We start from the raw sequence: 27119 nt of genomic DNA on the forward strand, positions 1-27119 counted from the left end.
CAGATGTCAACACAATAAAAACATAAGTAACAAATTAGAATTATTATGAAAATAGTTTTGACCAGTGGACCCCATGAAGAGTCTCAGAGATTGCTAAAGGCCACTGAACTTCACTTTGGAAACCACTGGTCTAACCCCTTATCATTCAGTGGCTGGTGGAATTGGCATCACTTGGGAGCTTGCTTGAACTGTAGAATCTCCTCATTCCACTGGAATCAAAATTCAGTTGATTCCTGTACACGTCAACTATTGAGGAGCACTGGTCAGAACCAGCGGTTCTCAGTGCTGGCTAAGTACTGGAAAATACCACCAGGTGATTCTAACAAACCAACATAGGTCCCACCACACAGATTCTGATGAAGTCAGCTGTGGTGGAGACTGAGTATGGTACTAAAAACGTACCCCAAGTTGATTCTGACATGTGGCCAAGGATGGGAACCACCTATCTGGATGATAAAACCTCTTCCTGTCACATTTTTGAGAACTAGGATTCTGTGAAATAAGGGCTGTAGAAAAGGCCCTCACATCACCACTTCATCAGAGGTGAGGGAAGGAAGCACTTTTGGTAGAACCATCACCGTCAAGAGATTACAGTTTAACTGATGAAGAACAGTTTCAGGATTCAGAACTTGACCTGTGTCAAAACGTGGCCCTCCCACTAGCAGTTGTACCCTAAGTACATGCAAAATACTAATACTTTCCGTGATTTGGCTGCCCTATTTATAAAATCAGGATCATACTAATAGATTGTTAAATGTACTGAATTAATACAGGAAGTGGTTTATCAGCATCTGTTCTTCTAGTAAAGTGTTAAAAATGCTAATTCTTTGAATTCTGTATGTTTGCTTGTAAAATCGCTTATGTACATTTGTCTAGGTCTCCATGAATTAAGTTACCAAAATCTGTCATCCTGAGGCACTGGATAAAATTAACCAGCTTTAAATGCTGATTCACTTAAATACATCTTGTGATTGGTGAAGCGTGTAAGCTCATGAGTGCTTGAGAGTGCCTCACTGAGCAGACAGGAAGCAAGGACTGTTACCCCTGTTACAAGGATGGGGAACTGAGACCCAGCCCTCATGTTTCTTCAGCCGAGAAAGTGAAGATAACTTGCACCATGTGCCAAGGGGCCGGTGAAAGAAACAGGAGAGGAGAGAGAGATGCCTTAGAAAAGGTCAGCGGTTCAGCTGGGCCTTGAAGGATAGAATAATGTGTGATTGACCAACCGGAGCAGGGAGAACTTTGTAGGTGCAGAAGAGAATACAGGAGTGTTGGGGACGGGGACTGTTTGGGAAAGGCACAGCAATGTGTGCGGGATGGTAATGGAAACAGTAGCTAACATTTTTTTTTAAAGACTTATTTTATTTATTTGAAAGACAGAGTTACAGAGAGAGGTAGAGACAGAGAAAGAGGTCTTCCATCCACTGGTTTATTCCCCAGATGGCCGCAACGGCCGGAGCTGCGCCAATCCGAAGCCAGGAGCCAGGAGCTTCTTCTGGGTCTCCCACATGGGTGCAGGGGCCCAAGGACTTGGGCCTTCTTGTACCGCTATCCCAGGCCATAGCAGAGAGCTGGATCGGAAGTGGAGCAGCTGGGACTAGAACCGGTGCCCATATGGAATGCCGGCGTTTCAGACCAGGGCTTTAACCTGCTGCGCCACAGCGCTGGCCCCGGTAGCTAACATTTAATGAATGCATGCAGTGCCAGTTGATGCACGGGTAACCGCATATACCTCATCTTATTTAATCCTCAGCAACCCAATCAGGAAGGTACTGTTTTTATTCCCTCTATCATAAAGGCCTCTGGAGAGATTTAGTGACTTGTCGCTTGTCAGCTAGTAAGGGCAGACTTAGAATTTGAACCCACGTTCATGAGACTGAAGCCATCTGGCCCAACTTACCACCTAACAGATGGGACACGGGCTCAGGAGTGGTCAGCCACAGCTAGACAGGATGGCTGTGGCAGATTGTAGAGGGCCTCCAGTGAGCTGGCCAGTTGGGTATTCTAGCGTGGGTTGATTCTAATCATCGTCACTCAACAGGGGTCTGCTTTCTTTCCAAAGGTTGGTCCATCCTTTTGAAATCCCAGAGGTCTTCAGTCTTCCCATGGACCAAGGAGATGTACAGTATTTAAAGTGGCTTGAGGAGGGTATGGAGGAAGACTGAGTGGGAGAAGCTTCTGCGTACGCCACTGGCTACATCAGCTCTAGCCTTCATCAGCTATACTCTGGGGAATAGAGGCCTCTTGTTGGCTCCCAGCACCTCTGGACTCCAGGTTCCTGTCAGCACAGAGGCGCTAACCAACCTGTGGAGGCTGAAGGCCCAAGGCTCCTGAGGCTGGAAGAGAAGGCTGGGCCAGTCAGGCCAATCAAGAACCCAGGGGAACTTGTCTCTGAGTGCTTCATGCTTACACGTGGCCAGAGGGTGGGAAGGCAAGGATGGCTCTGTGTAGAGACAGACCGCAGGGAGGTAGCAGGGAGGGGAAGTTTGTTGTCTTTAGTCATTGGCCTACCTTGAGTGCCTAGGGTATGTTTACCTTCTTGTTTTTCTGGGGAAGAATGGGCCCTTGCTAAACCTGGAGGTGTAGGATGATCGTGTCTTTCTAGGGAAACTGGCAACTGCTTTCTTCAAGGATGAATTGCTAATGGTGGAATTTCAGGAATGAAGAGTAGTCTTTGAGCTAAAGAGGCTCTGGTTGCTCCTAAGTCCTGCAGAGGTGGTCCTGGGAATGGCTGGGGGAATATTAGAGCTGAGACACAGCCTCCCAGATTGGAAATTACGAGTTGACTCTTGTTCTGTGACTGCCATCAGGAGATGGTGATGGAGAGGGAGGTTCTAAGGCTGCCCTACTAACCTTTTCCTTGGAGCACAGAAAGAGAGCCCTGGAACCTGCTAGGCCAGTGTTTTCTGGGTTCCACAGAGCCCCAGGAGATACTTTGGGGGCTGCCTGTGGAGGGAAGGGTCTGAGGTCTCCCATCCATATTCCTACTGGTGCTCATGTACCTTTTTAAAAACATGTATTGTGCTCACTTACAAAACCCGTTTTTAAAAAGTTTGTCAAAACTTTGTAAGCCACTGCTCTAAGCCACTCTCCATGCGTAGGTTACTTGTGGAAACTGAACCACAGTGAGGCCCGTGAATGGTGGTGTGTTGGGTGTACATAGGCCAGCCAAAGTAGCTCACGCTGGTTCTGGGGTTCCCCTGTCCTGGCTCCACAGGCCTCTGGTGGGAGGGGAGGGAAGGTAGTGACTGCTGAGCCCCAAGCAGTGAGAAGACACTAGACCCAGGCCCTTCCAGAATCCGTCACAGGTAGCTCTGTTCTGCAGAGAGTGGTCCTCGGGCAGCTGTGATATCCTGGGTTTCTCCTGAAGGGAAAGCATGTGAGAAAAGTGGTACCAGCCTCTGGTTCTGATACCTGCCCTGCTTATCCCCAAATAGCACATGGGGTGGAACCCCAAGGGCCCATCTGTGAAGAGCTTGTGGGGACTTGAGGCTGTGTGGGGGTGGGGCCAGGCCTTCAGGGGGCTGCCTCAGGGGAAGAATAAGAACAGAGTGATAATGGTGGTGAGGTCCTTTGCTTTTTGTAACAGATTAGCTTCTGATACATAGTCATATAAGTATTGTGTAAACTACTTAAGATGTACCAGGGACCCCAGAAAGGCCTGCCTCCCAGTGTGGTAGGTGGATGGCTGCACTGTGCTGTGCCCGAATGTCTGTCAGTTGCCTGCCGCAGGTGAGGCGTGGCTCCCCTGTGGAAGGAAATCTGCCTTGGTGTTTCTGTTATCTGTGTGTGTCACAGTCAGAGCCGTATCTGAATCTATCTGAGCTCTTGCAGAGGGTCTGGCAACAAGTTACCCTGATGTTTGAAGGAGTTAAACAAACAAATCTGTCTCTACAAGTACATAATTACCTTTAAATGGTGGAATAGGCAAAATCCCACTTTTCCTTGAACTTTTTTCATGTGGAACTAATTTCAAAGGAGATTGTGGTCTTCATTGGTTCATTTTCTGTGTTCATTCTGCATGTTATTAGAAAACTGTTGGTGGCTTGCCTTTGCCTTGGCGACATCAAGGTTGATTATTGAAGGAGATGGGAAGGGAGTGGGGTATTTACTAAACACTAGCTCTCTGCCCGTACCCTGCTAGGTTAAGGTTGTTGCATAACACAGTGTTACCCTTATTTACAGATGAAACCTCAGATCAGCCCGTATGAGACTCTGAGGGGCAGATCTAGACATGAACCCATGTCTGATTCTCAGCCTCATGCGCTTACTGCCTCTCTCTGAACGAGGCTGGGTAAGTCCCTTTGTAGGCCAGAGACCTGCCACAGCCAACTCTGCAGAAAGAGAGATTAGATCTTAAAGCATCAACGTGTAGGTTGCATTGTTTGCTCTTCCACAGATTTGGAGTGGGGTAGTACCCACATTCTACAGATGAAGGAATAGATTTAGAAGCATTCAGTAACCTTTAGGGTCAGCATAACCCCGACGTAAGTGGTCTGGCCCCCCACTCAGAGTGGTGGTGTGGGAGCTGGCATAGACTTGCACCAGTGTGTCCAAGTGGGAGTTGCTTTCCAGCACCTCTTAGAAGTAGGACTCCAGAATCCACAGGAAACCAGTTGAGGAAATGAGGAAGGGTATCGTAATTATCCCATGAACACCAGTCTATGAGCACAGAGAGGTGACTGGTTTGAAGGAATCTTATTTTCACCAAAGGAATACCAAGAAGAGGGAACACCAGTATGCCCAGTTGAAGGGAAGAGAACCAAGACAGGAGCATGTGAGAGTGAAATGGTCACTAGCTATCCATCAGTCTTGTTTTAGGTTGTTGTCCTGTCATAGGTGTGTGTGTCTGGCCCTGTCTGCTAATGGTATGAACACTTTTGTACACATAGGATCCTTTATACAGACCGTTCCTGTGTGCTGTAAGCAAAATAAATTGGCAACTTAGACACATGACTGATTGTAGACACTGTTATCCTTTCTAAGATACATGAATAGGACATTATTTAAATACCACCCAATAAATGTTCTCTGGCATTTCCCAGTCTTTAAATATTATATGAAGGCTACACTTCTTTGTAAATACTAAGCTTAATATGCCTATTAAACAAGTTTTGTCAGATATCCATGATAAGGGGAAGAGTTGAAGAATGAAGTATTTTAAGCTGTTTAAGCAGTTCGGGCAGTTTCTGCCAACTGCAGGTTCTTGTTCCTAAATTCCAAAGGGAAGTGTTTGTTATGGACTTGGAAACACTGACCTAGACCACAGAGCAGCAGGTACTGTCCAGCCTGGGAGGCCCCTGGTCTCGGCAGGGTCCACCCAGCTGCTCACTCTAGAGCAAGAATTGGAACCCAGGTCTTCTGACACTTCATGCCCTTCAATGATTTCAGCCCAGAGAATAATCCCATTTGCTCCCTCTCCCCAAGAATGGTTTTACTCCAAAGGCAGCTAAAAGGTTGAAATAGGAGGAACAGGAGACGCTAGGAGCCATCTTCAATGAAGGGCAGCTGTTACTGACACACCCAGGCCCCTCACTGGGAGCTAACAGGAGGCTACATTATACCCAACACTATGGAATTCATTTGAGCCCATAGCCTTCACATCTAGAGCCAGTTTTCCCCTACCCTTGCATATATTAGTTTTCTCTTTTCCAAACTGCCCTAAATTTAAAGTCACATGCGAGGGTACTTCAAAAAGTCCACGGAAAATGGAAGTAAAGGATGTTTATTTTGATGCAACAACAACAAAAAATTTAAATCCATTCATAGTTTTCCCATAATATACATTTTCCATGAACTTTTAAAAGACCCCTTATATGCACACCTGGGAGCCTGGCAGACACTAACTCAGCACCGAAAGCTCAGAAAACCGAAGCAGAGGACCAAACTGGTACAGGGCAGAACCAGCCGAGCCTAGAAGTCACTCCAGACTTCCAGAGTCACGTGCCTGTGCGTCCTGAGGCAACCCAAGCCAAATGCTGTAGCGCTGGACCAGGTCAGCTTCCACGTCCCCACTCTGCCTGCCAGTAAGGGCCAGAATGTTGTGGTGCCTAACCTCCAGGCAGCCAAGAGCAGGAGCCAGAGCCTCTTCCTGCTGCTTCCCAACAGCGGGTAAGTCCTCACTGAGAAGTGAAGCAGTTTCTCGAAGGCAGCGTTACACTATAAACCAGACACATTAATTATAACTTTAATATAACAAATGTTATTAAAAGCAGCAATTCAAAACCATGAATCTTAGAAGGTGCACAGGGTTATAAGGTCAGTTGGCAGTAATGCAGCTATTATCTGGTATGAATGAAATGCTGGGGTGGGAGTCAGGGTGACCTTGGTAGGCCTCGGGCTGTCTTCCCAAGTGGGAAAGACACCTGCTTCCCTCCTTCCCCCTTCTAGCTCAGAGCCTCGGGAGCTCGAGTAGGGGGAGGTGCAGATGTCCTGGCACAGGCCCAGCTCACCCAGGCTTGTGCAGAAACCTGGAAGGCAGGCCCGCTGTGCTGTCTGGAGACAGCAGGAAGCCGCAGATTGGATCTGGGTCCCACCCCCCTGCTGAGCCTGGGCTGGCCTCACTCCCACAGGCTCCAGGCAGGGGGCCTCAGAGGCAGCAGCTGTGGAGCTGAGCATGGGGAGAGTCGGGCCCAACACCAGCTTTTCCAGAGGTGGGCTGTGTGCAGAAGGTGAGGTCTCTTAAGGCACTATAGGAACTGAGGTATAAGGCGGGGGCATCTAACCTACCTCAGGGACCCCTAAACACTCACAGCAGGGAAAGGTCAGGCCTAAGCAGGGAAAAACCATCTTCTCCTAGCTGCTGCCTCTTTCCACCCACCTTGGCCTTCCAGCTGGTGGCTGGCAAACCCAGCCAAGCTAGAGGCTACAGCAGCAGCTGGTCAGGCTGGTCCCCATCTGGTGCCCTGCCCCCAGTCAAGGCACTTTTTCCATTTTCCAATCAAGCCGGTCAGTTTCTATTATCTCTGGAAGCAGCAAAAATGAGGGGTTCCTCCCCTCCCGGTTTTGGTTTCCCTCCAGATGGGCCCAAGTTTGAATGTCAGTTCTAAGAATCTGTGGATGCTCCCTGCTGACAGAAAGTTCCCTCTAGCAGACTGAACCATGCAGGCCCCTTAGAAGCTCCAACCTATCCAAAGAGTGATTGTCACTGTTACTGCTGGCAGAGGCCATGAGTTCCTCTGTGCCTCCCTATGGGGGCCACAAGGGCTGGAGGAGGGGGCAGGAGCTGGGCTTTCACATTCAGCTGCAACACACGGCCCTGGAAAGGGCCACAGGACAGCCAAGGGCAGGAGCCAGGCTCGTCCTGGAAGGAATGGCTGGCTGTTGTGTACGTGTTCAGATGGAGGTGACGGGTGCTGCTTGGCTGTACGTGGTAAGTCCAGGGGTGAGAGGCACAGGGAACAGTGTGACCACTCTGAGGTTTAGCAGGACATGACTTCTGTGCCTGCCTCTCCTTCCCTCTGGTTCCCCAGAAAGGCCAGGCCCTACTCATGGCAACAAAGCAGGGGAAGGGATGCCTGGGGAAGCGCAACTTCTGTGACCTCCAAAGCTGGCTTCATGCTGGTGCCTTGGGAGGCAGAGACCCTGCTGCTGACTCCTCAAGCCAGGGCCTCTGCCACCCATGCTTTCCTAGAGGCCTTCTTGCACCCACTCTTCCTCCAGGGCCCCTGCTGTCATGATGTAGTCCCTGGGAGGACTGGCTGCCACGGTCAGGCATGAAGGTATCCAGTGGAGGGACAGATGTGCACACAAACACACCCAAAGGAGAGGGGAAGGGACTTAGAATTGGGGCCTCAAGAGAAAGGCCACAGAGCCAGGGGAACACCAGAGGATCAGATACTGAGATGGAGAGAAGGGAGGGAGTAGACACACTGACAGCCAGCGGGGCCTTGGAGACAAGGCAAAGAGCGATGAGCCCTAGGCGACCAATGGGCGGGACTGGCACAGCAGAGAGGCGCTGGCCCTGCCCTGGCCTGGCAGACAGGCAGGGTCCTTAGCCTTAGCCAGGCACTTGCAGCTCTGTCCTGCTTCCCTCTCCAACCCCAGCCTACAGAAAACTGGGGAGCCTATGGCTTCTGCGGTCCCTCCTTTGGTTTTCAGGGCTCCTGGCACCCCCTGAGGGCCAGTCAGTAGGGGGTGGTCCCCTCCCATTCCACCAGGTACTGCACCTTGCCCTCAGGCGTGACCCTCCGAGCCAGCACCTGGTACTTCTCCCCACAGGCCAGCCGCCCGGCTGCACCGAAGTAGTTGGTGATGGAGGACTTGAGGTGTGACAAGGATGAGTCATCCTCGCTGATGCTCTCAAACGTGTGGCTGTCGATGCCTTCGTCTGGACGCTCGGGGCCCGAAGCCCCCTCCGCACTGCTGTCCGAGGGGCAGCGTCCAGCCAGCTCGGCCGCCCGCCGCTTTGCCCGCAGTGGCATGTAGGCTTTGGCTGCCAGCTTCCTCTTGCGGCTGCCCACTGTCCGTCTGCCGGCGGTGTGGGGGGGGGGGGACACAAGAAGAAACAATCAGAATGAACGCCTCTCCCAGAGCCATCTCCTGGGTGCCAGGCGGTGTGCCAGCTCTGGGTGTGGATCGTCTCGGGCCCTGTGAGGAGGAAAGCTGAGGCTCCGGAGAACTAGCCAGCTGGATGTGTCCGCTGAAGCGCACGCTGACTGCGGCACCATATACTGCCAGCTCTGTGCCTCCTGCCGTCTCCTGCTCACCCTGCCGCACTCCCCACCAGGATTCACTTCAAGCTGGAGGGGGCGAGGGGCTACAGCTGAGATGACCTTGTACCCCAGAGCCTGGATGGACACACACACACACACACACACACACGTGCACAGGAGGCTGTGAGAGACAAATGGACACTTAGGTTCACACAGAAGAAATAAAATCAGAGATGACAGAGAAAGCCATAGAGATGTCTGGAGACAAAGACCTCAAGACACACCTCTCTGTCCTCTCTCCCAGACCCTGGGAGGCACAAACATAGAACATCAGCACAAAGAGGCCCAGAATCTCTGGTCAAATATTCCCAGAACTAGAATGGTCGGCAAAGAGCTTTGCACAGGGTCTGAACCCAAGCAGTGTGAGTGCCTACGTGTAGCCCCCACGGAGCTCCAGGGACTTGGAGCCAGTGGTCCCAGGATCAGACCCACAATCTCAGAAAGCCAAGTTCCCCCAGCTTGAGATTCTGATGCGCACAGTGAGCCAAGCATCAGAGTTGGGAGCTTGTGGGGATGGGGAATGGTAGTGTTTGTAACACCTGAAACCACACCTCCAGGAAGCTCACCTGGAGTCATAGGAGAGGCTGGTGGAGGCGGAGCCAGAGGTGCTGGCTGCATCGGTGGAGTCCACATCCGAGAAGAAGGTCTGGCCTGAGCTGGCACTGCGTAGGAGAGAGGGTGAGCCTGCTGTTGGCCTGGCCTGGCCTAGCAAGGTCCTGCCGACGCGGCCCTTGGCAATCCTTGGGAAGTCTCAGCTGTCCCCCAACTCTGTCATGCACCTTCCATCCCAGTGGAGGTGAGCTTCCCAACACCACACCTGCTTGTCCATTCTTTACTCATCCAGTCTACAAAGTCCAAGGCTTCCCTGCTGCCTCCCACCCCGTGTGGTGATACACACTGGTGACAATAACAAGCATGGTCTGGGCACTACACTGCTTATGGGCCAAAAGCACTTTGCAGTATCTTGCTTGTGAAAAACCAATGAGGTTCTCAGAAGTTAGGGAATTCAGCTGAAGCCACACAGTACTGGTGTGCGGGCAGGGGCCAGGGCTCAGCTGTGAGCCTTGCTCCCTCCTCCGGGCCCTCAGCTGAACACTGAGTGACCCTTAGCAATTCTGGAAACAAAATGATGGAGGGTGTTCCCCCCTCCTCTGCTTGTTACAAGCTGGGGGTGCTGTGTGCAACAGCCTGACGGGGAACGGCTTCCTGGAAGAAGCAGGGTCTCGGGGTTTCAGGTGTGGAGGAGGGGTTCGTAGGTTATTCCAGGCAGAGGGTGTGCGCACTAAGCAGCACAGGGAACACAGGGCAGCCATGGCAACTTGTGGATAAAGTGTGAGGGTGGGGGCCATGTTAAGGCACCCAGAACACTGCTTGGGGTGCAGGGCTGGAGGCTCCAGTGTAGAGACCCCCTCTGGGCAGCCTCTTGCAACAGGGGCCCTTTGAACTGGGGGCTTCTGCTCCGCCCCTCTAGAGCCTGCCCATTTGGTTCCATCCCAGAGCTTCTGCTGGGCACCTCACTGTTACCTTACCTTTTTAAACTCTGAATTTCATCCAGCGTGAAGTCAAAGATGCTGGCCAGGTGGTGGTTGGTGCTCCAGGCCGAGGTAAAGTCACTCTGTGGACACAGGAGAAGAAAGGAGAAGGGTCTATCAGCAAGTGTCAGATCTGCCCCCCACGAGCACCCTTCCCCAGCTGCGAGCCACACATGCTGCCTGCTGTCCAATCAGCCCTGCCAAGGGCTGGGCCCCACCTGGGGTAAGGCCTGTCACCCCGGTCCTAGTCTCAGCCAACTAACTGGATGACCTTTACCTCTCGGGCCTCAGTTACTTCAAATGCAAAATGAATACAACAGCCCTTGCCCCGCTTCACTGTCTTGTAACCCGGAAAGTGCAGGGTAGACGGAGCACTGTTCTTGTACCTCAGGGCTCCCTTGAGTGCTAGGCGGGGCTCTGCACTGCCTTGATGTGTGACCTCAGGGAAGTCGCTGGCCCACCCTGCCCTCCGTCTCCCCACGCTGTGTTCTTGGGAGAAGCTGGGTTGGGAGGAGGAGTGTTCTTGGAGTGCCTGGCTTCTGCTTGTTGAGCTGTAACAGGAAGCAGCCTGTGGGGGAGTCCCCAGGGCAAGGGGTGGGGTGGGGGGGCAACTTAGCTCTCTACACAGGAGTCCCTACTGCAGCTGACCCTGCGTGTGAAAGTGGAGAGTAAGAAAACAGGAACTAACACTGGGAATAGCATCTTCCAGCAAAAACTTTGATCTTTTTCTTCTATAAACTCGCCTTTTCTGCTGCTGGAATTCGTGAGGCAACAAACTGTGAAGACAGAAAATGAAGAGGGTGGCCCAGTCAGAGCCAGAGGGCCGGGGCGGCCTGGAGGGAGGGGCCTCAGGAGCACTGCGGGGGTGGGCTCTGGGGGAGAAGGGCAAGTCCTGAGGCATGAGTGTGGAGGGCGAACAGTGGGCAGCAGAAAGGCACCCAGGAGGAGGGCTCAGCTGGGCCACAGACCCAGCCCTAATCCAGCAAGGCTGGGACCAAGTAGGGCGGTAAGGGCTGTGGTGGAAGGAGCCAACGAACGAGCATCGGGGCCTACAGCCTGGACTGGCCGCTGGTGCAGTCCTCCTGGCTTACTCGGATGCCACCGTACTCTCTGGGCCCACTGCATAGCCCCCTGGGACCCCAGCACTGACCCAGGCTTGCTCTTTCCTCTCTTACGCAGCTCAGAGGCGGCCCCGCCGGGCTCGGTGGGCACCAGTCCCTTGTCGGGGAGCAGCTTCCCGGGCGGGTTGGGGGGGACGCGGATGCGCAAGCGGAAGATGCACTTCTTCTTCTTGATCTCCTTGCCGCACAGGAACCTGAGGGGAGAGAGCTCTGGAGTCTGCCAGCCCATCCTCCGGGGAGCGGCGTCACACGCTAGAGGAAGCTCTCTGGATCCAGAGCCAAACTCCAGAGCGGCCTCCGGAGCCACCACCCCTCAAAGCCTGTGGGATGAGGGGGTGGGGTGCAGAGAAGATGCCTGGGCTCCTCTCTCCTCCATCCTGCTCACGTGTGGTTCTTGCAGCTCTGATGCCTTTTCTCCTCTGCCTCAGCCAGCCCCCAGCCCACTTCCTACAGGAAGGCCTCTTCCAGCTCACTGTAGCACATCGCTGGTGGACAACACTGGATCCTGTTCTCTGGCCTCCCCCAGGAGACTGAAATCACCTCCAGGCATGGAGGGGATGTGCACGGGGAAGGCAGGAGGGGCAGGGCTGTGTTTGGGTCTCACACTGTGAGAATGTGCGGGGGGGGGGGGGGGGGATGGGGGCGGGGAACCAGTGCTGAGGTATAGCAGGTTAAGCATCGGTCTGTACCGTTGGCATCCCATATGGGCGCCAGTTCAAGGCCCGGCTGCTCTACTTCTGAGCCAGATCCCTGCTGATGGCCTGGGAAAACAAGATGGCCCAAGTGCTTGGGTCCCTGTACCGGTCTGAGAGACCCAAAGGAAGCTCCTGGCTTTGGATCAGCTCAGCTCTGGCCACTGCAGCCATTTGGGAAGTGAACCACCAGATGAAACCTCTCTCTCTCTCTCTCTCTCTCTCTCTCTGTAACTATGCATCTCAAGAAAATAAATTAAAAAAAAAAAAAAGGGAAAAATAGGCCAGCACCGTGGCTCAATAGGCTAATCCTCCACCTGCGGTGCCAGTACTCCAGGTTCTAGTCCCAGTTGGGGCACCGGATTCTGTCCCGGTTGCCCCTCTTTCAGTCCAGCTCTCTGCTGTGGCCAGGGAGTGCAGTGGAGGATGGCCCAGGTGCTTGGGCCCTGCACCCCATGGGAGACCAGGAGAAGCACCTGGCTCCTGCCATCGGATCAGCGCAGTGCACCGGCCGCGGCAGCCATTGGAGGGTGAACCAATGGCAAAAGGAAGACCTTTCTCTTTGTCTCTCTCTCTCACTGTCCACTCTGCCTGTCAAAAAAAAAAAAAAAAAAAAAAAAAAAAAAAAAAAAAAGGAAAAAATAACTTAAAGAATGGGCAAGACTGTGAGAGGTGCCAGGACAGCTTTCGCAGAAGCAGGGATCTCGTTTATTCCCGACGCACCTCAGCAACATACAGGTCCTGTCATAGAGCCCCAACTGAAGACGCGCTTGCTAGGGAGCACGTGACAGAGGGCAGTAGAGAGAGGAGAGAGCAGGAACAAAGTGCGAGGGAAGCCAGGGGCTCCGGAGGGCTGGCACCCCAGCAGGAAAGCAAAGGGACAGTGGCGGAAGACACAGCCCAGTCTGATCATGAATGAGCTGCAGTGGTGAGGAGATTGGGCAGAGGTGGTTGGGCTGTGTGTTGGGAACTCTGGCTGGGAACACAAGGACTGGGGGTCGAGTCAGGAGGCTGCAGCCCACCTGGGAGAGGGACTCCATCCCCTAATGCCTGGCCCAGAACCCCAGCTGCTTAGAGCAGGAGGGGCCCTCAGAGAGCAGGGTTGCAGGTGCAGCCCTTCTACGGGGCTGAGTCAGGACCAGGAGTCAGGCTGCTGGGTGGGCTTTGCAGAAGAGGTGGAAGTACTCTGGATCTTGAGGGACAGGAAAGGTTTATATAGTCAGAGAGAAGGGGAGAGGACCAGCAGGGAGCACACCTTGGGCCTAGTCTATGAGGTAGGAAGACCTTGAGACTGAAATCCCACCTGTGTGGGGCCCCCCAACACCCCTTCCCCTTGCTGTACCCACCGGCTCTTGTAACTGTTGAGAGCGTTGAGGAGGTGCGGTCCTCGATCCGTCACGGGGGTGCTGGTCAGCTAAGGGGAGCAGGGCAGTCAGACCCAGGCCCCTGGCGTCCGGGGAGGTCCAGCCCCTACCCCTTCTTTACTCCATGACCTCAGAGAAGTCTTCTCACCTCTCTGAGCTCATTTCCCTATCCGCAAATGGAGAGGAAAACTCTTGGCTTAAATGTATGAAGAGCTAGAAAAACATCCATGCCCTTGACCCCTGATGCCACTCCGTGGACTCTGGCACAACTGCATATGGAACAAACCTGCACAAGTGTTCACTGTGGCCTTGCTGCTAATGCTGGGCAAAATGGTAAAGAAACTCTGTGCCCACAGCAAGGAGTCAAACCATGATGGAAACCGAAGCAACCATTAAAAGTTATGCAGACTTGAGTAGTGTGGGGAAGCGACGACTTCAAACTACAGACTAAGCCACATGCAAAGAAAAAATATGCATGTAGCAAGACTGGAAGGAAACATTTCTCATTGTTTCTACGTGGTAGGATGTGGGAGTATGGATGTTTGGAGTACACCGCCTTCTGCCTTTTGGCACATTAAATAGTTTCTACCAGGACATGTATGATCTTTTATAAATATGACAAGTTGAAATTTAAAAATGCCAACTCTGCCTACCTTTTAAGGGCATATAATAAATATATCTTATAAATGTTCAAGCATTATAAATGAAGACATTTAAAAACATAAAGATTAATTTTATTTAAAAAGATTTCATGTTTTCCCTGATCAGGGATAACTAATAGAGTACCTATGTAATACATTAGAGTGAAATGGACATCGAGATTTGATGATTGTTTACAGCCCTTGTGTCTTCTGTTGAGCAACAGTGTTGTTGAACTCTTTTACTTAGTGTAGGGTTAAACTTATAATTATTAAGTAAACTGAAAGTAGATCCCTGTAAAAATTAAGAGTGGGAATGGGAAAGGGAGAAGGGTGGGCAGCAAGTATCACTATGTTTCTAAATCTGTACATATGACATAAATGAAACTTGTATATCTTAAATAAAGTTAAAAAATTATAATGTTGCACTTTTATACTTTTAAGAAAGAAAAAGTATCTGCTAATTAAGTATAAATGTTTGTCATACATTTTATGTATATACAAGTCTATGAAATAAAATGTAAATAAATTAAAAACATTCTCAAAGGATTTGCAGCAGTAGAGACGATGCCTCACTCTGCATGTGGTGGAGAGGATCCTTAGGATGTCACTAGGGCTGAGGGGTCCAGCCCCGGTGTGGGAGTGACCGGGAGGGCTCACCCCCGGAGCTACACTGACCACGGGGCAAGTCGCCCTCCAGCTCTGAGCGTCTGCAAGTCTGTTACTTTGTTCTGTAGATCTGGCTCCCCTAGTGATGTTCTATTCAGAACAGAATCAGTAGGGGGCAGGCCCACTTCACTTTCCACCTAGCCAGGAAGTCTGGAGTGGGCCAAACACCTTGACCCATGGCCCTGGCTCCCCCAGGCTGAGTTGGTGAGGCCCCACCCTGCCCACTCAAAATCTAGGGTCAGGAAACCCCTTCTAGGGTACAAGCTCCAAGGCCTGGACTCAGGGATGCAGCAGCTTGAGGGTGAAACTCAGAGACCTACATCTTCTGGGCCCGTCCCGTGTGACCCCAGGCGAACCTCTCTGACTGCCACTCAGACATCCCGTGACCCTGCCTACCTTGCCAAGCTGTAGGAGCTCCCAGTGGTGGTTGACAAAGGCCAGAATCTCCTCGAAGTCAAAGTACTTCTTCTTGCTTTGCACCCCCAGATTGTAGAGGGCTAAGTGAACCACGTCCACCCTGGGCAAGGTGGCAAAGAGGTGGAGCCAGGTGAGGTGGCAGCCTGTGCAGCCAGGGCCACAGCCTCCTGGGTCCAGGCTGAGGATGGGGGGCAACCTGCAGGCAGGCGGAGGGAGGGGAGCTGCAGGGAGTGAGCAGGGTGGGTCTAGGCCAAGCACTACCCTCTCACCATCGCAGGGGCAGCCGCTCGATGTATTCTGGGCCCTGGTTACACACGGAGCAGAAGAACAGGTAGAACCTGTGGGTGGGTGGAGAGGGACCCTGTGGAGGGAGGGACTCTGACAGCCCACCCTAGGCTGACCTCCTGGCCCCCTTGGATCTACCTCACCTTCCCACAGTCAGTGCCCTCTCTCTTGGGTGGTAAGGATAGGGCAGAAACCAGGAAGTACTCTCCCACCCCAACCTCCCCTCCCAAATATCATTGCTCTGGGCCAGAATGGGCTGCAGCGTCACCTTCTTCCCTCTGAGAGACAGAGACACCAACCAAAGGACACGTAACATCAGCTTTCACATGTACAATGACTTCCATTAGCTGAACCCCACTGGTTAGAAGCTGAACCAAGTTATCCACTTCCCACGTGGCCTCTACAACAACCCTGGGTAGGGTCAGAGAAGGGCTGTGTTGCCCTCCTTCCCCAGACACTTGAAGGGAAGGGTCTTAGGGAAGGCAGGGGTTTGTGTCAGGTACTTCACGAATCAATGGCAGCTAGGGCTGTGGCCCAGCTCAGCCAGGCCTCCCCTCCCTGAGCTGCCCCCAGTAGACAGGTCAGCACTTCCAATGTGTGGGGCCTGCCGGGCCACCAGAACGCATTGCTGCTGCCAATTTACTGTTGCGCACCTCACCCTCAGGGGCCCAGCTGGACCAAGTCAGCACCTACCGGTCTCCAAACATCATGGGCTCATTGAGGCACTGGGTGCAGGCCTCATGGAACCACTGCCTGCACCGGTAGCATTGCAGCATCCGCAGGTACCACCTGGAGAGACAGAGCCAGGCTGAGCCTCAGCAACCTTTCCCGACATCAACTCACCGTCCCCCAGCAGAAAGAGAAGAGGACTCTGCTCTCGAGCCAAGCACAGACTTCTCTCCTTTGAGCTCACTATCTGGTTAAAGACAAGCCATGGCCGGTGCTGCAGCTTACTAGGCTAATCCTCCTCCTTGCAGCACCAGCACACCGGGTTCTAGTCCTGGTCGGGGTGCCAGATTCTGTCTGGGTTGCCCCTCTTCCAGCCAGCTCTCTGCTGTGGCCAGGGAGTGCAGTGGAGGATGGCCCAAGTGCTTGGGCCCTGCACCCCATGGGAGACCAGGATAAGTACCTGGCTCCTGCCATCGGATCAGCACGGTGCGCCGGCCACAGCACGCCAGCCGTGGCGGCCATTGGAGGGTGAACCAACGGCAAAGGAAGACCTTTCTCTCTGTCTCTCTCTCTCACTGTCCACTCTGCCTGTTAAAACAAAAAAAAAGACGAGCCACTGACTCCCATAGTGCAGCTGGGTCACAGGCTGCCCTTGCTCCAGGTCGTTTAGAAAGCAAGTGACAGGCAGTGATTCTGCCGTCTTTAACGTCTAAGCCCAATCTCTTCTTCCTGCCCTGCCACAGTGGTGGACTGTGCCCCACCCGCTGCTTCCCAGACATCACTGGCAGGCAAAGGTTTGCCTGCAAGACCTCACGGAGCATGAGTGACAGCTCCTCTAAGCTACACGGGGGCGGGTTTTTCTCATCTGGTACTATATCTACTCTACCAGGACCATTCAAGAAACACAGAATACGAACCAAGTGCAACGCAGCACTCCCTTAAGAACAATCAGTGCTTTGTGCACACCCTGTCAGGTGCAGCCCAGGTTAAAATGCAGATTCCTTGGTCCTCTTCAATGTGTGCCCACTGAGCGTGGAGAAGCACTGCTAGTGTCAAGGTGCCTTAGGGAAGTGGTGCCTGCCTCTGCAATTCCTACCTACTGAAGTCCCACTCAGGGCGTGCAAAATCTATCCACGGTGGTAGGAAGAGAGAAACAGAGACAGGAAAACAGCCCAAGAGAGGGCCATCCTGGGACCAGGGTCCCCCAGGTAGAGAAATCAGCCCCCTGGTTACCCAGACTCCCAGCTGTATCCAGTAAGCATCTCTCCGTTATCCCCCTAGGAAGCTGACGGCCCTGAGGTAACTGAGCCCATTTAAGCGAGTTGCCCAAGTTCGCCCGGCTGAGCTAGGAGGCTCCAGGTCTTTAGTGCGCATTAGCAGAGCCTGGGTCACAGATTCACGACTTCAGCAGCTTTTAAGGGCTGTTTCCTTAGGGGCAGAAGCCCTTCCTCTTATTCTGTGGTTCTTCCACCAGGCTTGTGCGTCAGCCCGAGAGAGCAGACTCAACTGCCCATGGCGACGTGGAGGCCCAGGAAAGTCAGGGAGAATCAGACTCTGGTCCCACGGCCAGGACAAGACCCCCTTCCACGGCAACCCCAACACAGGACGCCCAGCCCCCACCCCCACGCCCCGGGGGCCTGCACATCTCTAGGGCCGAGGTTCTTAGTACCTCACCAGAAGCCTGGTTCACAGGCTCCGGCCACGAAGAGGTGATCCCAACTTGCATGCATTAGTAACCACGACCACCACCGCCACCAGTGAACAGCTCACACCTCTGAAGTGCTTACCAAGTGCCAGGCACTGGCTAACAAGGGACAATCCAGGATTTGGACGTCCGGGGAAGTCGGGACAGCGTGTCCGGCCTAGGCTCCTAACCACGCTTCAACACCTCCTCTCCCACGGGGCTCCATCCCAACCCGCTGCCCCGGAGTGCGGGACGCCACCTAGAGCCCGGTGCGTGGGTTTTTTATCTCCCAGCTCTCCCGGTGAGTGCCCTGGGCACTGCGCCGAATTCTTACCTTCAAGGCCCGCCCTTGGAGGCCCGGCCTCCTCAGACCCTTCCCAGCGGCCCACACTCAGGGCCCGCCCCTCGCCACCCCGCCCCCGCGACCGACACCCCGAGTCCGTCCCTCGAGGCCCCGCCCCCGAGGTTGACACTCCGAGTCCGCCCATCTAGGCCCCACCCCTGCGACCGACACCCCGCCCGCGAAGCCAACACCCCGAGTCCGTCCCTCGAGGCCCCGCCCCCGAGGCTGACACCTCGAGTCCGCCCATCTCAGCCCGGCCCTAGTGCTGACACTCGAGGCCCCGCCCACTCGGCCGACACCCCGCCCCCGAGGCTGACACTCCGGGTCCGCCCATCTCGGCCCCGCCCCCTAAGCTGGCACTCGGGTCCGTCCCTCGCGGCCCCGCCCCCAGGGCTGGCACTCCAGGTCTGCCCCTAGCGGCTCCGCCTCAGACACGCCCCCTCGGAGCCCCGCCTCCACCGTCTCGGCCCCGCCCGCTCCCCGGGCTTCTCCCAGGGGCCTTACTCTCCCGGGCCGCCGCAGTAGCAGTAGCACTGCTGCTGGTTGGTGCGGTGGGGCGAGTCCCATTCGAGCTCCTCCGGCTGGTAGGACAGCACCATCTTCACGGCCTGCAGCGTCCTGGCAATGGCGCCCTTTTTCAGCGCGCCGCCTTTCTGGGGGTGGGGGGAGAGGGCCGGAGTCACCCCCAAGGTGCCTCCGAGGAGATGCTGCCGGCGTGAGACAAACTGGGGGCCTGTTTCTCACACACCCCCAACCCATGGTATCCGGGAAGGCTCTCCGCTGCAGACAGTCAACAGTGATCCGGGCAACCAGGGAACCACTGGCAGTGTGCGCCGAGTGTGGGCGCCCCCCCCCCCCATGAACTTTCTCCACCTTGGGAGGACTGCCCCCTGACCCATGCCCATGTTGCAGCGGGGGAAACTGAGGCACGGCGCGGCCAGAGGGCCGGGTCAAGGTCGCGCTGCCCCGAACCCCCCGCTTGGCCCTTCTGTGGGGAGCTGGGGGTCTGCGGTGCGGAGGGCTGGGAAGAGGGCTCACCCGCACAGCCAGCGCGAAGATGCAGCGCCGGCAGAACCAGGGCGTGAGCAGGGGCCGGTCCGTGCTGCCTGCAATGGGGATGTGGCACTGCTGGTGGTAGCCTGTAGCAGAGGAGGGGGCGGTGAGTGCCGGAGAGGAGTGGTGGCTCCAGGCCAGCTGGTCGCAGGCGGCAGGGCTGGCTGGGCTGTGGCACCTCCTACCAGCTCTGCCTGTCAGTTACGGGGGGTGGGGGGGCAGGCTGGGAGGCCATGTCCCAAGATGGCCAAGCCGCTGTCCAGTTTGGGGACTAGAAGACAGCATTGGCCAGTGGAGAGACACTTGGCTTCAGCACCTCGCCCCCACCCCTGGGCCTCCCTTGCAGAGATATGAGCTCCCACCCCTTCACTCTGGATTCCAGAAGGCCTGCTGAGGCCCCGACAGTCTGGAGCAGTGCCCTGCAGGGCCAGTGCAGGAAGCAGGGGACCCCCGGGTGGCCTGCCCCCCCACTCACCCAGGCCACACTTCCCACAGATGAGGATCTCATTCAGTGGTCCCGAGGTCTTCCCCAGGCAGATGCTGCACTTGGGCTCCTCCCCTGGGACGCCGGCTGGAAGAGAGGCCGTCTCCGGTGAGGTCTGCTTCCCAGGGACAAGGGGTTTGAAAACTGTAGCCCCGTTGGGGTGCTAGGCCTACTACTGGGTTCCATCTGCCACCTCGCAGAGTCTCACAGAGCACACTGAGATGTCTGTTAACACCTCGTTCTCAAACAGGGGAGACCCACCGGAGAGGTGAGGTCCCTCACTTAGCTTAGTAAGTGAAGGGGCAGGACTCAAACTATGGCTGTTTGCCATCAGATCCTTTGTCCTTTCAATCACATCGTGCTCCCGCTCCTGCCCAATTTAGCTCCTTTTGTTTTATATTAAACAATGCTAAACATGTATTATGGAGGCGTTTGGCATAGTGGTTAAGACACCCATGCCCCGAATCTGAGTGCTTGGGTTCGAGTCTCAGCTCCACTTCCAGCTCCCTGCCAATGCACACTCTGGGAGGCAGAAAGTGATGGCTTTAGTAGCTGGGTCCCTCCACCGCCCAACCCTGGCCATTGTGGGCATCCAGGGAGTAAACTAGCACATGGGAGCTCACTCGTTCTCTCTCTCTCCTTCTCTCTTCCCCTCTTAAGTATATTAAAAAAAAAAAATATTGGAATAATAATAGGATACTATAATGAAACTCCATGTTCTCATCAGCAATTATGAATTCATGGCCAGTCTTGTTTCAATTATATTCCTCCCAACTTCTCCCTCCTGTAATTATTTTGAATCAAGTCCCAGATACGTAATCATTTTTCTCTAAATATTTCAGTATGCATCTCTCTGAAGGACGAGGGCTCTAACATAGCTACATTCCTTTATTGTACCTAAAAGTTAACATTAATTTTTTAATATCAACAAATTCAGTGAGTGTTCACATTTCCACCTGTCTCTTAAATTAAAATATTCTAACAATTTTAAGTGTGTTCTTTTTGAATCAAGATCCAAATAAAACCCACACATGGTGACTGGCCAATATGCTTTTACAATTGTTTTTAATTTACTGGTTCCCTCTTGCTCTTTTTCTTTTTTTCTTCTGGGAAGAATAGATATGTCTTTATGTGTGAAAGCTTTAAATGTATACATTAAATACATTTTGATGGGTGCTTCTGTCTTATTTTCCCAGCGGGCTAAATTATCTTAAAGGGCAGAAATGATGTCTCTTCCAGTCTGCAGCCCTGGTGCCTCATACTGAGTGGCACACAGCAGGTGTGGGACCTTGCCCCTTATTTCCCAATATGACCCCAGGAAATCGGAGTTACTGAGTAGGGTCCTAGCTGGCTTAATGAAGCAACAGATCCATAACTAGGGCAGTGACCAGCCATATGCACTCATCCTGGGAGACGCCAGGGCGCCACTGATCTGCCCGGAAGGAGCAGTCACATGGCTGGGGAACAAGTTGTCTCCCTACACCCCCGTGGTGCCTGGCACCCGGTGGGCCCTCAACATCAGATCTTCTCCGGCTGGTAACCAGCACAGGGAATCCTTACTGCTTCGGATCCTCAGATCATAAATGTAGGGCGAGAAGGGCTTGGAGCAGGACTAGTCTGCACTGGCCACAGTTTCTTGGAGAAAGGGACTATTTGAAAGCTGTTCTAACTGGCTGGGTTCTGTGGCCTCTCCTTGGCAGGCTTCCTGGAATCATCTCTTACGGTAACACATTCTTCAGAAATTGCTTCCCTGTAACTCAATAGCACTGGGATAAGCACTTTACGTGGATTATCTCATTTAATCCTCCCAACCACCCAACGAAGCCAGGACTTTCACCACCTCCTTTCAGATGAAGAAAGAGACGCAGAGAGGTTATGTTACTTGCAGCCCCCAAGTGGCAGGGCCAGAACTTGGTGCACGGTCTCTCTGGCCCTAGGACCCGCCTCTGCCTTCCAGAGGGAACACAGGTTTCTTCTCTCTCTCTTTTCTTTTCCTTTTTTTTTAAAGAGTGGACAGTGAGAGAGAGAGACAGAGAGAAAGGTCTTCCTTTTGCCGTTGGTTCACCCTCCAATGGCCGCCGCGGCTGGCATGCTGCTGCCGGCGCACCGCGCTGATCCGAAGGCAGGAGCCAGGTACTTCTCCTGGTCTCCCATGGGGTGCAGGGCCCAAGCACTTGGGCCATCCTCCACTGCACTCCCTGGCCACAGCAGAGAGCTGGGCTGGAAGAGGGGCAACCAGGACAGAATCCAGCACCCCAACCGGGACTAGAACCCGGTGTGCCAGCGCCGCTAGGCGGAGGACTAGCCTAGTGAGCCGCGGCGCCGGCCGGTTTCTTCTCTCATGCCAACTCTGGTAGCGCCTGCTCGGGGATCCACGTTGAGAATCTATGAGTGTTGTGACAGCTGCTCAGGTCTGTCGTGTGCATGGGGAGGGAGAAGGGTGGCCCGTATGCCCCTGGTCTGCCTCCTCTGGAAGACAACCTCAGCTCTCTGCAGGCAGGGATGGTGCCTGGACCCAGGTCGCTCTGCATCCTGGCTCCACTGGGCTTCGCCATCTCTACTCTGTCTTCCTCTGCTCTCTTTCTGTGTGCCCCATGCTCAGCTCCCCGCCCCGGGATAGAGCTGCCTCCGCCAGGTTTCTTCACATGTTGATAGGGGAACACTGCTCAGATCCCCCGGTGACCATTCTGATCAACAACCTCTTCCTCGCTCCCATCCTGGCCCAGAGCAGGAGAGGAAGTGCGGCAAGGAAGCAAACACAGGCCTGAGACCCAGGGCCACTGTCCTGCCACTCCAGGGGACAGCAGATGTCTCACGGCCAGTCATCTGACCACCATCTCAGGGGGGTGGGGCTTATGGGCAAAGGGCAGATGCCAGGAATAAGAAGGGGGGAGTGAGGGGGAAATGCAGAAGCCAGCAGAGGAGAGAGACCCCGGGGAAGGAGGGGTCCCCGAAAGGTTAGCACACTCACCATGCTGTATGTCCTTCCACAGGACCCAGTATTTGGAATTATCTTCAAAAGTCACCAGGCAGCTTTGCTTGGAACTGCTGACCTGGGGCACAGAGAGGGGGCGGTGTGAGCAAAAGGGCCGGACAAGGCTGGACTGGGACGCAGTCTTCCTCTCCTCGGGCTCCAGAAAGCAGGGAGCAGGGCAGCTCCTGGAGGGAGGTGCACTCCTGGCCACTGACGTTGTACACTCAGGGACTGGGGTGGGGGCGACACTTGGTAAGAGTGCTGAGAACAGAACAGGCCAGGGGGCTAGCGTGGTGGTGTAGCAGGGAAAGCCACTGCCTGCAATGCCGGCGTCCCACATGGGCTGCCTGCTCCACTTCTGATCCAGCTCCCCTGCTAATGGCCTGGGAAAAGCAGCAGAAGATGGCCCAAGTGCTTGGGCCCCCGCCTCCCTCGTGGGACACTAAGGAGGCAGATGGTCGTCCGTGCTGAAAGCACACAGAGCCTTTTCTAAGGAACTGCTTGGCTGACGTTGGTGCTAAGGCTGGTTGGTGCCTGCAAGGCCAGGCTCCAGCTCCTCTTCCTTTTGGGCAAGAAGGCCCACCAGGGCATTTCCCATCAGCCCCCCTTCCTTGAGCGCTGCTCTGAGGCCAGGCCAGGGGACGAGCAGAGAGACGCAGAGCCCCAGGCCTGAGAAGAAAGGTTTACCCTCTTGATCTTCCCGAGGTAATACAGGCCATCTGTCCAGCGGCACAGCACGTACTGGCCCTCCGTCAGCTTGGACATCAGGTCTTTGAAGTTGTTCTGGGCCTTCGCCAGGGCCCCCTTTTTGGGGAGGTGGCTGGTGACACCATAGGAGTCCCGAGTCCCTGGCTCCAGAGCCCGAGTCTCCATCAGCCTCTGCTGACACTGGGACAGAAAGAGAAGAGAGTTTTTACTTCTTGCTTCCCGGCCCCAGACAGCCTCTAGGGAAAGGAAGGGAGCTGTCATTTCTGTTCCATGGGCTGTGTGCCACACGTGCCTAATAGCTCACCAAATCCTCATGACAACCCTGTGAGGGGGACGTTATTATTCCCACTTTTCAGAGGGGGAAACTGAGGTCTGGCAAGGAGAAGTGGCTGACGGGGCAGAGGCAGAGCCATGGCTCACAGCCAGGGGAGCGGATTCTAAGTCCTGCTCCCTCCTCACCTAAACCCCATGCCTTCTATAGTGGTTCCCTCTGCCCACATGCAGCCAAGTCCCTGGCTGGGGGCCTGAGCCACTCCCTGTCCCAGGAGGCCTCTGGGTGGAGGGCCCTCTCAGGCAGCGGCTGGAGAGTTTTCACACCCTCTCCTCCGACCCACTCGCCCACTGAGATCTTTCCAGAGAACACTCACCTTGAAAGGAAAACTCCTGGTGACTTGTGAACCGCCACCTGAGGCTTTTGTAATCCCCTTTCTGTTCTCAATTATGGGATGGTTTAATGGAAACCAGTTCTGGGGCATTTAAACCCGCTGGTGCTTTCCCCCAGATGCAGATCTTCTCCGAGCTGTCAGGGCATCCCCACACCAGCCTCTCCCTGCCTGTCTCTCGGCTTCCCTTAGATGCCTGTTCCCGGACTTGCCTTCACTCCCTCCCTCCGTCTCAGCACAGCCAGGGTCCTCACAAGCCCCATGCATCTCTGACTTCTCCAACCAACGGGCTCCCAGAGCCGGCCAAGTTCAAGCCCAGTGATTTCTGGCATCCATGCCCTTTTAGTCATCCTCGGCCCTGGTTTGAGATGGGGCTCCCTCATCTTTGCTTGACCCATCCATCCATCCATCTCTCCATCCATCCCTCCATCCATCCATCCATCGACCCATCCATCCATCCATCTCTCCATCCATCCCTCCATCCATCCCTCCATCCATCCATCTCTCCATCCATCCATCCATCCATCCATTCCTCCATCCATCCATCCATCCATCCATCTCTCCATCCATCCATCCATCCATCCTTCCATCCATCCATCCTTCCATCCACCCATCCATCTCTCCATCCACCCCTCCATCCATCCCTCCATCCATCCCTCCATCCATCCATCTCTCCATCCACCCATCCATCCATCTCTCCATCCATCCCTCCATCCATCCCTCCATCCATCCATTCCTCCATCCATCCATCTCTCCATCCATCCATCCATCCCTCCATCCACCCATCCATCTCTCCATCCACCCATCCATCCATCCATCTCTCCATCCACCCCTCCATCCATCCCTCCATCCATCCATCTCTCCACCCATCCATCCATCCACCCATCCATCCCTCCATCTCTCCATCCCTCCATCCATCCATCGACCCATCCATCCCTCCATCCACCCATCCCTCCATCCATCTACCCATCCCTCCCTCCCTCCTTCAATACCTGTTTCCTGAGCCTTGTGCTCGCCTTGTGCTAGGGCGGAATGGTACCGCTGGCACCGAGGGCTGCACGGGAGCCCCTCCCCCCAGACTTCCACAGGGCTACCAGCTCCCTTCCAGAAACCTGCCGGGGCTCCCCCAAACCCCCTCCTCCCCTCTGGGGGCTCACTTGGCTCCATGTCCCTGCACGCCCTCCCCACCACAGCCGGAGGCCCCCGCTCGCTGTGCCCTGCGTGCACTGCGCCGTCTTCCCGCTTAGCAGTGATGCCGGGCACCTGGCGTCCCCTGTGGGTACGCGGGTGTACTCCTGCGAGCCCGCGTAGACCGCTGTCTACAGCCGATGAGGCGTGAAACTACAGACGTGTGTGTGTGTGTGTGTGTGTGTGTGTGTGTACACACGCGCGCGCATGAGGGGCTCTGGGGCCGGTAGGGCCCTGCTGGGGGCTCCCGGGACCGTGGCGTGGCCGGGTTCCCCGCCACGGCGCTCTCGCTCCGCTCCTGTCTCCAAGGCTCTGGGCAGGGGACGCGCTCTGAATCCCTGCTCGCTCCCCGCCACCTGGCTCCCCTGGCGCGGGGGCAGGGGCCCGGCCGCGGCAGGTTCACAAACTGACACTTCCTCCCCCGCTGCGCCTTGGGAGCCGGCCCGGTCGCCGCGCCGCCCTCCCCGCCGGGCGGGGGCCCCCGGGTGGCGGCCCCCAGCCCGCCCGCGTCCTCCCGGAGCGGGCCCCCGCGGGCTGTGATTGGCTGATTCAAACCCGTCGGCAAAGCAGTGCCTGTTTGCGGGTTCCCGTCGGCGTCCAGTTCAAATCCGCGGCGCCCGGAGCGCTGGGCCGGGCGGGGGCAGGAAGCGAGATGATTCATGCGCCGGGGCCTCTCCCGGGGCGGCCGTTGGCTTTTTTAAAAAGGGTGTTAAGGCGGGGGGGCCAGGCTCGCAGGAGGACCCCCTGCGGTGCACGCGCTTCTCTCCGCGGGCGCTCCCCGCCCCGGTCCGCCGCAGCGGGACTTCGGACGTGAGCAAAATCCCAAACGTCCCCTTCGGTCCTCCCTTCCAGCCCCCAACAGCAAGGGACGAGGCTGGGGGCCAGCAACTGCGACCTGTCACCCACGCCCTCCCCACACGGCCCGGGCCCGGGTGGGCACCGTCCACCGCCACCCCCCACGCCCTGCGCGCCGCTCTGCTGGGCTCCGTGCCCCCCGCTAGAGTGCGGGGAGAGTCCGGGGAGCGCGGGAGGAGTGCGGGCGGGGAAGGTGCGTCGGAGCGTCCCCGCCCGGGCCGCCGCCGCGGCGCCACTTACCGCGGGGCTGCGTGTCCGCCGGTCCCACTTGGAGTCTGGCCACCAGGCGCATCGGCGGCGGAGGCGGCTGCGCGCGGCCCGCGGCTGCCTGGCCGAGTGTCCGCCCGTGGGGCCGGGGTCGGGGTCTCGGCGGGGGCGGGGCGGGGCGGGGGCGCCGCGGGGAGGAGGGGGAGGCGGAGGAGGGAGGGGCCGGGGCGCTCAGGAAGGGGCCCCCCGGGCGCGGGGCGCCATCTTTTTCGCGTTTTCCCGCGAATTATTGACGTCCCGCTTATGTAATTAGCAGGGGCAGCGCCGGCCTCGCCATTGGAGCCCGCGGCCGCCGGGCCCCGCAGCGCCGCCCGCCCGCGCCAGCCCGCTCCCGCCCCCGAGCCGCCCCCGGGTCCCCGCCCGCCGGCCCTGGGCGCACAGGGACGCGGAGCCCGCGCCCGACCCGGGCACACACGGAAGCGGCCGCGCGCGCGGGGCCCAGGCGCACGGCTGCCCCGACATGCAGATACAAGGCCCGGGACGCGCAGCACCTTGCGCTTTCCGCAGCCACTCTCCGTAGAGAGAGCGTGAAATAGCGCGAGGCGCCCCCCACCCACACTGTGCCCGGAGCGCGGACACACGCCACGGCACACCGCGTCCGCCGCACAGACCCGGGGTGGAGGGAGTCGCGGTCCGCACTGGGAGGGCACACGGACGCACGCGCGGACAGGTACCGGGCGCCTGGCATGGACACACGGAATGCATCAGGCACCCAGAGAAGCAGCAGACACTGCGCCCACAAGCACAGTTTCTGAGTAAACGGCTCCCCAGGGACAGACCACAAACACAGTCACAGCCAA

At 55.8% G+C, this 27119-nt stretch overlaps 2 protein-coding genes across 13 annotated transcripts in view; one reads left to right on the plus strand and one right to left on the minus strand.

Moving 5' to 3' along the window:
* LOC103352023 (protein CutA homolog) overlaps nucleotides 1–12649 on the plus strand; it is a 36262-nt gene extending 23613 nt beyond the window's left edge. For 4 of the 6 annotated variants that reach the window (XM_089301682.1, XM_089301679.1, XM_008273378.5 and 1 more), the window contains one exon: nucleotides 2063–4956. Coding sequence is in view for 4 of the 6 variants with exons in the window: in XM_089301679.1 (XP_089157805.1) it covers nucleotides 2063–2165 (103 nt within the window). In the remaining 2 variants the exon portion in view is untranslated. Of the gene's footprint in view, nucleotides 1–2062; nucleotides 4957–11557 lie in introns of those variants that run through there. The other 2 variants (XM_089301666.1, XM_089301670.1) reach the window with 1 other exon arrangement.
* Nucleotides 6172–26426, minus strand: PHF19 (PHD finger protein 19). Of its 7 annotated transcripts, none has more exons than XR_007918105.3 (15): nucleotides 23995–24209; nucleotides 23327–23527; nucleotides 22637–22718; nucleotides 19657–19752; nucleotides 19167–19267; nucleotides 18633–18781; nucleotides 16126–16221; nucleotides 15417–15485; nucleotides 15127–15247; nucleotides 13406–13473; nucleotides 11422–11561; nucleotides 10935–11022; nucleotides 10244–10329; nucleotides 9281–9376; nucleotides 6172–8469 (listed from the first exon to the last, which is right to left on the minus strand). XR_007918105.3 is itself a non-coding variant. In XM_051842548.3 (15 exons), exons 2-15 carry the CDS (start codon nucleotides 23510–23512, stop codon nucleotides 8127–8129), a joined length of 1746 nt encoding a protein of 581 aa, XP_051698508.1. In that variant the 5' UTR covers nucleotides 23513–23527; nucleotides 26293–26426; the 3' UTR covers nucleotides 6172–8126. The 7 variants fall into 7 exon arrangements, 5 of the variants coding, with proteins under 5 accessions (XP_051698508.1, XP_051698499.1, XP_051698516.1 ...); XM_051842548.3 differs by lacking the exon at nucleotides 23995–24209 and adding an exon at nucleotides 26293–26426 and having other exon boundaries at nucleotides 11397–11561; XM_051842539.3 differs by having other exon boundaries at nucleotides 11397–11561; nucleotides 23995–24199.
* Nucleotides 26427–27119: the final 693 nt, after the last annotated feature.

This window comes from Oryctolagus cuniculus, chromosome 1 (assembly GCF_051225735.1).
Source record: "Oryctolagus cuniculus isolate XC-2025 breed Fujian yellow rabbit chromosome 1, ASM5122573v1, whole genome shotgun sequence".
Lineage (NCBI taxonomy): Eukaryota > Metazoa > Chordata > Mammalia > Lagomorpha > Leporidae > Oryctolagus > Oryctolagus cuniculus.